At 38.7% G+C, this 12,651-nt stretch overlaps 1 protein-coding gene across 1 annotated transcript in view; it reads left to right on the top strand.

Annotated features, from left to right (window-relative positions):
- The window catches only part of MRPL1 (mitochondrial ribosomal protein L1), a 51,007-nt gene that overhangs the window by 20,772 nt on the left and 17,584 nt on the right, over positions 1–12,651 (top strand). The window contains exons 5-6 of the mRNA XM_072623601.1: positions 2,743–2,814; positions 7,451–7,562. Coding sequence (XP_072479702.1) covers positions 2,743–2,814; positions 7,451–7,562 — 184 coding nt within the window. The remainder of the gene's footprint in view (positions 1–2,742; positions 2,815–7,450; positions 7,563–12,651) is intronic.

The following is a 12,651-nucleotide window of genomic DNA, read 5'->3' as shown; positions in this document are numbered from 1 at the left end:
CACAATCACTTCCATATAACCTAGACTTTTTTTCCCTCCCTCCCCCGTTTCCTCCTTACCTCCCCACTCCCTCCCCAGGACAGCATACAATTCTATATAGGTTCTACACATCTATTCCTACTAAATACCTTAGTCATGTTGCATAGAAGAATTAAAATGAATGGGAGAAATCATAAACCAAAACATAATACAGAAGAAAATGATCTACTACATTCTGTGATTGAATTGCATACTTCTTTCTCTGGATGCGGAAGACATTTTGCCTTAAAAAACCATTGGGAATTTTTTAAGTCCTTGCATTGCAATGAAGTTCAAAGTCTACCAGAAAAAAATCCTCTCACACTGTGGTTGTTGCTGTGTGCAAAGTTCTCCTGGTCCTGCTCCTTTTGCTCAGCATCAGATCATGTCAGTCTTTCAGGCCTCTCTGAAGTCTTCGAGTTCATTATTTCTTATAGCACAATAGTATTCCATTACATTCATATACCACAATTTATTCAGTTGTTCCCCAACTGATGGGCATCCCCTTGATTTCCAGTTTTTGGCCACCACAAAAAGAGCTGCTATAAATATTTTTATACATGTGGACCCTATCCCATTTTTATGATCTCTTGGGGATACAATCCTAGAAGCAATATAGCTGGGTAAGAGGGTATGCACATTTTTGTAGCCCTTTGGGTATAGTTCCAAATTGCTCTCCAGAATGGTTGGATCAGCTCACAGCTCCACCAATAATGAATTAGTGTTCCAACTCTCCCACATATTTTCTAGCATTTATCATTTTCCTGTGTTGTCATGTTAGCCAGTCTGATAGGTGTGATGTGGTACCTCAGAGTTGTTTTGATTTGCATCTCTAATCAGTGTCTACCTAAAACCATCAGCAAGCATTATATGCAATGAGGACAAGCTAGATGCATTTCCACTAAGATCAGGGGTGAAACAAGGATGTCCATTATCACCCCTGTTATTCAATATGGTATTGGAAATGCTAGCTGCAGCAATAAGAGAAGAAAAAGAAATTGAAGGAATTAGAACAGGCAAAGAAGAAACTAAGTTATCACTCTTTGCAGATGATATGATGATATACTTAGAGAATCCCAGAGAATCAAGTAAAAAACTACTTGAAATAATATAACTTTGGCAAAGTTGCAGGTTACAAAATAAACCCACATAAATCATCTGCATTTCTGCATATTACTAACAAAGCTCAACAGCAAGAGATAGAAAGAGAAATCCCATTTAAAGTTAGGGTAGACACTACAAAATATTTGGGAGTCTACCTGCCAAAACAAACCAGGGACTATATGGATACAATTACAAAATACTTTTTGCACAAATAAAGTCAAATCTAAGTAAGTGGAAAAACATCAGTTGCTCGTGGGTAGGCCGAGCCAGTATAATAAAAATGACAGTTCTACCTAAGTTAATTTACTTATTCAGTGCCATACCAATCAGTCTATCCTATAATTACTTGCTAGAGGTAGAAAAAGTCTAGTTTTTCTTAAGTGATGAAGCCATCTGTATTTCTAAGGACTAGTCAAAATGTTAGGGTTTTTTTTAGGATATAAAATATATGGAAAAAAATTAAAATTTTTTTTTTTACTCTTATGTATTAGATTAAAAAAAAAAAATCTTCAGTTTAATACCAGTATTACAGATATGAGATAATCACCAGCTCAGGAACCTTAACTTTTCCTTGAGAGAATTGTTTTGATTTGAAACCATTCTCAAGTGATTGATATTTTACATTTGGGTTTTTTAAATCATTAGATAATGTTCTGTTCTAAAACTTCATCAGACTCTGTATGTGTGTTCTTTTTCACTTTAGTACTTTTGATCTTGGCCTCCTTTGTTATGTGAAGATAGGAAACCAGAGAATAGACTTTTTTTTTTTTAGACCATTTATTTTAGTCCAGAAAAATAGCTTTCTTCCATGTTTGAATTGGAGGAGCTCTTGGGCTTTGGCCTGACAGGTCAGACCTGCTGGCCAGGCCTTGGGTACCATCCTGAGCATGTCCTGCCTGTCTGTGGCTCTTGAATTCGCCTCCCTGACATCCCCTCGGTGCAGGGAAGTGACAGCAGCTCCTGAAGAACCATTGGCTAAGGAATTAAAGAGGTTGCATTCTCTGTCAGTGAAGTGGCTAGCCACTGACAAAATCTTAGACAGTATTGAAATAAAGTTGCATGATGTCAAGGTGAAGTAAGCCTTTGGTTATAGTGTGTTTTAAATACCAGACCTTTATAAATATGTTGGTTTATGTCTTCTCCTTTAAATTTCATCATGGACCCCACCTCTCTCCTACATTACTCTGTAATTTTATTTGCTCAAGTTCATGTGGCAGAAATTCTTGGAGATTTTTTGTCTAATAATTACAGAACAACTTAGTGTAAAAGAAGTTAACATTTAAGAGAACAAAACTAGATAAGATAATTAAAGTCTGTCTTCCTTCTGGAAGATCATACTTGAATGGTCCTCGAGGCTTAGGTCCAGTCATGCTGTAGGCTTGATGTGAATGACCAGGAAGCCTGCTGTGATTACCTGTGAGCAGGTATATGCCCGAGTGAGAGGCCATTGCCTCATTTCAATGTTGGAAAAAGGGCCCCGTTTTAGTTTTTGTGCATGAGATGTTCATCTTTAGGTTTGGTGTAGACTGATGACATTACTGCCTTTGTGAATATGTATCTGTAACAAATACCTGACACCCACATGAGTTTGAGACTGACTTTTCTGACTTTTCCACATAGAATGCATCAGAGATTAAAATGGCAGAAGAAAATGGAGCTGCATTTGCTGGAGGATCTGGTCTCATTCAGCAGGTGCTGCCTTGATCCCACATCCTCTCCTTACTGGTTGACTGTGAAGCTCCCCATTGAGAGCACGGTTTGTTCTTGGTAGATGGTGGGATGTAGACAAAACATTTCCTGTTCGTAGACTTAGGTGAGACTCAGCATTAGGGCGCTGAAGTCTGTAGTCATTTTAACCTCATTTATTTTGTATGCTGTGGATTAACAAAACATTTCACTGACAGACTAGGAAGAATGACATGACTGGGGAGAAAAGGGATATATGCCTGTTTGGGGCAGGTGCAATGGATAGAATGCTGGGCCTACAGTCAGGAAGGCTCGTCTTCCTGAGTTCAAATCTGGCGTCAGATGCTTCATAGCTGTGTGACCCGGGGCAAGTTACTTCACTCTGTTTGCCTCAGTTTCCTCATCTGTAAAATGAGCTGGAGAAGGAAATTGCAAACTACTCCAGTATCTCTGCCAAGAAAACCCCAGATGGGATCACAGAGGGTTGGACAGGACCGAAGTGACTTTTAAACAACCACAAATGCCTGGTAGAGGAGCAGATGTTTAGACTTTGAGTTCTGTGTTGTTGTCCTTATGTGAGATTTCGTGTTTGACTACAGAGTTCAAAATCATGAGGGCACTCATTAGTAAATTGGCTTATTGATGCCTGTCATGTGACTCTTGTATTATTGACAAAATACCTTTGACTCCCCTCTGGACACGGTAGCATCATTTTATATTTCTTAGAAGCAGGACATTTTAGATAATAGTAGTTTTAAATAACTATGGTTTTAAGTAATTATCATTTTACTTGGCTTTTATTATAAAGAACCTGCGGTAGGGAAGAGGGAAAGTCAGTAGAAACAAGGAGAAAAAACCATGTCCATTGAATTTTGGGAATTCATTCTGTAATAGAAGATATTTTTCTTAACATTTACTTGCTAAAAAAAAAAAATCCCTCCTTTTATTGTGAGAATTTAGCTAATGGAATATGAAGTATTCTCTGGTTTAGGAGAAAAAGACTTGAAATTTCATTATTCCCCAAACTTCAGTTACCCTTCCTGGGCAAGGATTTCACATAAAAATATCCTTTGAGAATGAGGGATGGCTCTTAAAACTACACTGAGCACAGTATTTCACCTATTCAGCATGTTTTCCTGAGATACTGTGGGTTTGATGTGAACTCTTTATTTGTAAGGATAATTGCCAAGATAATAATTGGGGGTAAGGCATCGAGAGATAGAGAGCTATTGTGCTTTAAAAGCACAGTGTGGAGAATGAGACATGAGTTCAGACATGACCAATGCATTGATTTGTTTTCTTTGACTCTGCCTGTTCGTTGTAAATAAGGGCTTTTACTTGGTGGGAGGGAGTGGATTAGTGAGTAGGGAGAGAGAGACAGTAAAAAAAAAAAGCATTTTAAAAAATGCACAGCATAAGAAAAGCTCAGAAGGGCACGTGTGGAGCAGTTTTGTTACTGCCTTGTTAAACACACACACACACGCACACACACACCTCATATATAGCTATAATATGTATATGTACATCTTATAATTTTTTTTAAGCCACATAAAAGAAGTTCACAGTTTATTATACGTTTTCCTTTCCTGTGGAAATCTGGAAATGTTTGTGTTTGGTGATAGTTAAATTCTCAAGAAAAACAGACCGCATATGCATCTTGGGTCTGATGCTAGGGATGGCATCCCATCCTCTAAACAAAATTTGAATTTACGAATTAGCATGTCCTGCTACATGATATAGGCACAAAGGAGTCTTGATATACACAGTCCATTGCTCAGGTTTTAGTGGCTGCCAGGAGGGAGTAAGGACCATTGAGGCTGCAAGCATGATGGAGTTTTCCATTCAGCCAGAGAAATGCTTTTACAAGCAAAGTCTCACAGGGACCAGCAGTACTTTGGAGGACCATTCGTGATTCCTGCCCAGGGCTGCAGTGGGCTACTCTTGTCAGAGGGAAGGCGTTTGCTGGGAGTCTCTATGGAGTTTTCTGTTCAGTCTTTTATTTTCACAAGTTAAAGCAGAATCTTGCAAATCATCTCTTCCCCTTCTGCCGCCCCCCAGGAACAGCCCCTCCTTCTCCAAAGTTAGCCAAATGAATAGATTAAATCATTATTTTAAACTGCTAGGATGGTCCAAAATTGGTTGTGGTAAGTCCCTTTAAACCATTAACATTAGTAAATTTTGCTTTTCAGAAATGAGGAGATAAGGGTAGGGTCTGGACCTGTGATTTCATTGAAGCAGAGAATTCCTAGATGGGCAAACACTCTGTGCCAGTGCAGAGAGCAGTGAGCTTTTAGGTGGCAGAGTCGCACCATGGGCATCAGGTGGTTCCTGAACACAGGTCTTCCAGCCTCCAAGCCCCTTGCCTGTCTGCTGTGCCATGGCTACGTCCTTTTTCAGAGATTGTGATTCATTTAATCATTAATAATTTAATCACTTATAATTTAATTTCACTAAACTGTGTTTTGGATTAAAACGTGACAAATATATGTTTAGTCCTAGGAGAGCAAACAGTAGCTAACGTACATACAGCACTTTGTGGTTTGTGAATTGTCCTGTGAAGAAGGGAAGGCAGTTTTATTATCTCCATTTTACAGATGAGTAAACTGAGAATCATTGAGGTTAAATGACTCGCCCACAATTTTGAGACAGTACTTGGAACTACATCTTTTGACTTTAATTCCAGTACTCTTTAAAGTACACAAGAGTTTAAAATTAATAATGTTTTGTTTGGTAAAGTCTCCTTTTATTAAAGTAAATATTATCGTTGAATAGACTACTTGGGACATTTAGAAGCTGTTAGCAAGAGAAGGGCATTAGCAGAAATCTGCATTTCATGCTGAGGTCCAGATAAAGAGGTCTTTCTGTTAAATTCTGTTAGATTTGGATAGGGAAGGAATGGCTACACGAGGCCCAAGGGTAAGAAATATGTGTCACCACACTGTGAAGTGATCTTTGGGGCTGTAATGGGTGACTTCTCTTTTTCTTTCTTTCACCTCTGCCCCTTTCTTTCCTCCATTTTCACTTTCCTTTTTGCTCCCCCAACCTTTTCTTCCCTACATCTTAAGCCTGTCAGTTTTACCTGATGAATATTGTATAACCCCTGAGCTTCCCAGAAGCCAAGCAGCAGAGCAGCTGGCCCTGGGGTGCAGGATTCCCAGCCCTTGCTGTTGTTATATTTTTAGGTCATATCCCCAAATCTCAAGATATGTATCAAAATTCTCAAAAAACAATTTTAATTCACTTTAAAGACATACTTCATGTGCACTTTTTAGGAGCCTAGAGTGTAAAGTCAAAGGAGCAGTTTAGAAGGTCAGGGTTCGATGGGGTGACAAACCCAAAGGATAGAATTACTGCCTAAATGAGTGTTCAAGTGAATGTGGTTTTTGTTCCATTTTTAAAAGTCAAGCACTTGAAATGTGTACCAGCACAGGTATTACTCATTACTAGAGTTAAAAATTACATCTGATTCTCAGGCAGTACTTTTAAACAGATTACTTCATCTTATATGTTTAAAAGGTAACACATTAAAAAGTAACATTAAAAGGTAATTTTAAACATAATTAAATGGGACCTAGTGTAATGTAATAATTTTTTTATTAATTTTATTTATTTTTAGTGTTCTACAATCACTACCCTATAACTTGGATTATTTGTTCCCCTGCCTGCCCCACACCTCCCCCCGCCCTCCCCAAGATGGCATAATGTAATAATTTTTTAAAGTAACTGTTGTTGTTCAGTTGTTTTTCCCGTTGTGTCTGACTCTTTATGACCCTATTTGGGGTTTTCTTGACAAAAATACTGTAATAGTTTGTCATTTCCTTCTCCAACTCATTTTGCAGATGGGGGAACTGAGGCAAACAGGGTGAAATGACTTGCCCTGGGTCACCTAGTAAGTGTCTGAGGCCAGATTTGAACTTGAGCCTTCCTGACTCCAGACTGCGCACCAGTGCACCTCCTAACCGCCCAATGTTAATCAATTGCCTAGGTTCATTTTGCTTTTTTTAGTGCACATAGAGAACATTTTTGTTCTCTCTGTAAAATTAAACGGAAAAAATTTTCTGGATTACACAAAGTTCACTTAAGAGTAGACTTGAACTTAATCCTTTTTAAAATGTAAACTTATCAATCATGGCAGAATATTTTTTTTTTGATCTTTGTGAAATAATTACAGATTCAGTCCATTTGGTGCTCAAAACAGTATCGCTACTGTTATCTTTTTAGGTGAACTTCGCAGTATGAATTACTTAAGTTTTCCTCATGATCTGTTAGATAATAAGCTTGATTGTCCTATTTTGGGGCATGCTTAGAAATTAAACTTTTTAGATTTTACTTTATGCTGTTGCATGTGCTACAAAAAATAACCAACTCATTGGCCTGGCTTGTAATGCCTTTGTGCCTGAATTTTTCTGACCTTCACAACATTGAGGCCCCTTCAGGGTCTTCCTAACAGAAAGAAATGTTTTGTTTTCTGGGATAATGTACATGATTAATAAACTCACCTGCATTATTCTTATGAAATGAAATTGTTTAGCCTCCATTTTGTAAATGACTCATAAAAGTAACTAAATTGTATTGAAAACTTCACTAGGCTCTGTAGGCTTTAGATTTTCATGCAAAACTGTAATTTTGTTGTGATTTTCAGATTTTGGATGATGAAATCCAGGCAGATTTTTATGTAAGTGTTCCAGAAATGCTTCCAGCACTTCAGCCATTAAGAAAGAAACTAAAAAAAAGATTTCCAAGGCTTTCCCAAAGTAAGATAGTTTTTTATTACTATTTTGTTAATATCAGTTTATGTTTCTCAGATATGTTTAATTGTAAACAGAGCTGCTAAGATGTGTAAGGTAAGTTGTACATGCCGGATTGAATTTGTGCTTTATTTAACTGTCATTGTCTGATTTTCTCCAGGAGGATTGCTGTGGGCAGCCCACTATGCTTTTAAAATTCACCGGTTTCATAGTCATTCTTTAGAGTGAATATTCTATTTGCTCGCCATTGATTTTCATTTAAAACTTGATTTATAGTAAAAAACAACAACAGCAAGAAAAATCAAATTGGCACATTTCCCATTTTCAAATTTTAACTTGATTTGGCAGTAATTCTATTTTTTTCCAGTTACATAGCTTTACATAGCCAATTTTCAACATTCATTTTTTTTTTTTTAAGATTTTGAGTTCTGCATTTTTCACCATCTCTTCCTCCAGTTCCTTTTTCCCCTTCCCTCCTCCCTAAGACTGCAGGCAGTCTGATACAGGTTTTACATGTGTGGTCATTTAAACATTTACGCATTAGGATTTGACAGTTTTTTGCTTTTCTTTAATTTTTTTATTATTAATTTATTTGTTTTCAGTTTTCTGCAGTCACTTCCATAAGTCTAAAATTTTCTCCCCTTCCCTTCTCCCTCCCTCCCCAAGATGGCGTGCAGTCTTCTATGGGTTCTACACATATTTTCTCATTAAATACATTTGTGTATTTAATACATTTAATGCGCATTAGTCATGTTGCATAGAAGAATTAAAATGCATGGGAGAAACCATGAGAAAAACCCAAACAAAACAAAACGTAACACATTTTACATTTCAATTCCATAGTTCTTTCTCTGGATGTGGATGATATTTTGCCTCAAGAGTCTTTTGGGGATGTCTTAGGTCCTTGCATTGCTGTGAAGGGTTAAGTCTAACAGAAACAGTCCTGGCACACTGTGGTCGTTGCTGTGCACAAAGTTCTGGTTCTGCTCTTTTCACTCAGCATCAGTTCATATAAGTCCCTCCAGGCCTCTCTGAATCTTCCTGTTCATCATTTCTTACAGCACAATAGTATTCCATTACGTTCATATACCACAACTTGTTCAGCCATTCCCCAGTTGATGGGCATTGATTCCCTTGATTGCCAGTTCTTGGCCACCACAAAGAGGGCTGCTATAAATATTTTTGTACATGTGGGACCCTTTCCCATTTTTATGTATCTTTGGGATACAGCCCTAGAAGTGATATTGCTGGGTCAAAGGGTATGCTCATTTTTGTAACCCTTTGGGCATAGTTCCAAATTGCTCTCCAGAATGGTTGGATCAGCTCACAGCTCCACGAACAACATCTTCTCCAACATTTATCATTTTCCTGTGTTGTCATGTTAGCCAGTCTGATAGGTGTGATGTGGTACCTCAGAGTTGTTTTGATCTGCATCTCTAATCAATAGTGATTTAGAGCGTTTTTTCATTATAACTACAGATAGCTTTAATTTCTTCCTCGGAAAACTGCCTGTTCATATTCTTTGACCATTTATCAATTGGAGAATGACTTGTATGACAGTGTTTTTAAACAATCAATATACTACCACAAAAATGGACAGTTTTCGTCCAGGTTAATCTTATATATTGGTATATAAGCTAAACCAAGGTACACTAAACTTTGGATAATTTTACCCATTTCTTGCTCCTCTGGAATAGTTTGTTCTCTCATTATACTACCTGAAGAAAATGGTAAACTGAGGCTAGGCAAGACACACGTCTTTTTGTTAGGGTAACTTTTGTCATACTGGTATTTGCCCTGATTTATCCTGCACATGGCTGGCTGCTTGTTTATTTCCCCCTTATGCTGTGAGGTCCTCAAGGCAGGGACTATCTGTTGCCTTTCTTTGTGTCCCAGAGCAGTACCTGGCACATAGTAGGTGTTTAATAAATGCTACTGACTGATGGAATTTGCTCTGTATTCTTTCTGGAACAAGAACTGAGCTTATTATTATTTTGAGATTTTTGAAGATGTAAACTTGGATTAGATAATAGCACATTTGTGTTTTAACTTGTTCAGACCAACATTAATTTGAATCAGAACAAGACCAGATGTATGCTGATTTTTGTCACATCTAACGAGATAGAAATTGGCACTGAATCCCAGGAGGCGTTTTTTGAATTTCTTTACTTTACAGGATGAACAGTAGTTTTATTAATTCTGTTGTTATCTTCACTGCTTTGCCTGTTCATTAACAGTTTTGATTTCTTAACTACTTTTGGTCCTTGAATTTTTCATCAGTGAGAACACTGAGTGGTCTGTGATTTTTTTGAGAATTAAAGTGTTTGAAATAATTTTCTCTCCCCTCAAACAATGAAAGTTTTTTAAAATATTTGCTTTCATTAATGGGCCTTAGTTTCTTACTTTCATAATGAGCCACAACTTCCAAGTAATTTTAACATTGAAAAATATATTTTTCCCCTCCTTTTAAATTTTTCTTTTTACTCTGGCATGATACATTTAATAGCAAAAGCAAAAGCATTTGTTGTTTATGTGTGCCAAACAAATGATTAACCTATCAGAAATGTTAGACTACATTGGGGCAAATGACCCTTGTCAGAGGCATTTTTAGAGCTTATTCAGTTCCTGGTTTAGAAACTTTTTTTTTTTATTTAACTTTTAACATTTATTTTCACACAATTTTGGGTTACAAATTTTCTCCCCTTTTATCCCCTCTCCCCCCCCAAACCCAAGCTTTCTAATTGCCCCTGTGACCTATCTGCTCTCTCCTCTATCCTCCCTCCCTCCCCTTGTCTCCGTCTTCTCTTTTGTCCTGTAGGGCCAGATAGCTTTCTTGACCCCTTAACCTGTATTTCTTGTTACCCAGTGGTAAGAACATTACATTTGGTCCTAACACTTTGAGTTCCAACTTCTTTAGCTCCCTCCCTCTCCACCCCTTCCCCTTGGAAGACAGGCAATTCAATATAGGCCATATCTGTTTAGTTTTGCAAATGATTTCCATACTAGTTGAGTTGTATAGGACTAACTATATTTCCCTCCATCCTATCCTGTCCCCCATTACTTCTATTTTCTTATGGTCCTTTCCCTCCCCATGAGTGTCGACCTCGTATTGCATTCTCCTCCCCATGCCCTCCCCTCCATCCTCCCCCCCACCCTGCTTGTGCCCCTGTCCCCCATTCTCCTGTATTATGAGATAGGTTTTCCTATCAAAATGAGTGTGCATTTTATTCTTTCCTTTAGTGGAATGTGATGAGAGTAGACCTCATGTTTTTCTCTTGCCTCCCCTCTTTATCCCACCACTAATAAGTCTTTTGCTTGCCTCTTTTATGAGAGATAATTTGCCCCATATGACTTCTCCCTTTCTCCTCCCCATATTTCTCTCTCACTGCTTGATTTCATTTTTTTTTTTTAAGATATGATCCCATCCTCTTCAATTCACTCTGTGCACTCTGTCTCTATGTATGTGTGCATGTGTGCATGTGTGTGTGTGTGTACTCCCACCCAGTACCCAGATACTGAAATGTTTCAAGAGTTACAAATATTGTCTTTCCATGTAGGAATGTAAACAGTTCAACTTTAGTAAGTCCCTTATGACTTCTCTTTGCTGTTCACCTTTTCATGGTTCTCTTCATTCTTGTGTTAGAAAGTCAAATTTTCTTTCCAGCTCTGGTCTTTTCATCAGGAAAATTTGAAAGTCCTCTATTTCATTGAAAGACCATTTTTTCTCCTGAAGTATTATACTCAGTTTTGCTGGGTAGGTGATTCTTGGCTTCAGTCCTAGTTCCTTTGACTTCTGGAATATCCTATTCCATTCCCTTCTATCCCTCAATGTAGAGGCTGCTAGATCTTGTGCTATCCTGATTGTATTTCCACAATACTTGAATTGTTTCTTTCTAGCTGCTTGCAATATTTTCTCTTTCACCTGGGAATTCTGGAACTTGGCCACAATGCTCCTAGGAGTTTCTCTTTTTGGATCTCTTTCATGCGGTGTTCTGCGGATTCCTTGAATATTTATTTTGCCTTCTGGTTCTAGAATCTCAGGGCAGTTTTCCTTGATAATTTCATGGAAGATGATGTCTAGGCTCTTCTTTTGATCATGGTTTTCAGGTAGTCCCAGAATTTTTACATTGTCTCTCCTGATTCTATTTTCCAGGTCAGTTGTTTTTCCAATAAGATATTTCACATTATCTTCCATTTTTCGAATCTGCGCGGTATGTTCTGAGATATCTGTCTTTCTTCTAAAGTCCTTAGCGTCCATCTGTACCATTCCAGTTTTGAAAGATCTATTTTCTTCAGTGAGCTTTTGAATCTCCTTTTCCATTTGGTTAATTCTGCTTTTGAAAGCATTCTTCTCCTCATTGGCCCCTTGCACCTCCCTTGCCAGCTGAGTTAGGCTAGTTCTCAAGGTGCCAATTTCTTCAAGATTTTTTTGGTTCTCCTTTAGCAGGGAGCTGATCTGCTTTTCATGCTTCTCCCTCATCCCTCTCATTTCCCTTCCCAGTCTTTCCTCCACCTCTCTAACTTGATTTTCAAAATTCCTCTTGAGCTCTTCCATGGCCTGAGCCCATTGGGTGGGCTGGGACACAGAATCCTCGATTTCTGTGTCTTTGCCTGATGGCAAGCATTGTTCCTCCCCATCAGAAAGGAAGGGAGGGAGTGTCTTTTCTCCGATAAAGTACCCTTCAATTGTTTTATTTCTTTTCCCTTTTCTTGGCATTCTCGCCAACCAGTAACCTGACCTCTGAATGTTCTCCTCACACCCACCTCGCCTCCTGGTCCTCCCAGCCAGCGTTTGGGGACTGAGATTCAAATGCTGCTTCCCGCCTTAGGATTTTTGGCGGGGGCAGGGCTGCTATTCAGTGTGAGAATTAAGTTCAGGTGGTCAGGGGCAGGGCCTCCTCTCTGGCTTGGTTCCCTCAAGGGGTTTATGCACAGACCTTCCACCATGGATCCAGGCTCCCGCCCGTTTGGGGAGCCCCTGTCTGTAGCCGCCTCTCAGCTTCTATCTCCTGGGGGGGCCCGAGCCATGGGGGCACCCCACTCCCCTCTCAACCCGCCAAAGAGACTCTCTCACCGACCCCCATCAGTCACCTGT

This window comes from Notamacropus eugenii, chromosome 7 (assembly GCF_028372415.1).
Source record: "Notamacropus eugenii isolate mMacEug1 chromosome 7, mMacEug1.pri_v2, whole genome shotgun sequence".
Taxonomy (NCBI): Eukaryota; Metazoa; Chordata; class Mammalia; order Diprotodontia; family Macropodidae; genus Notamacropus; species Notamacropus eugenii.
Note: the sequence above shows the minus strand (reverse complement) of the source record. Positions and strands in the feature narration are given on the sequence as shown.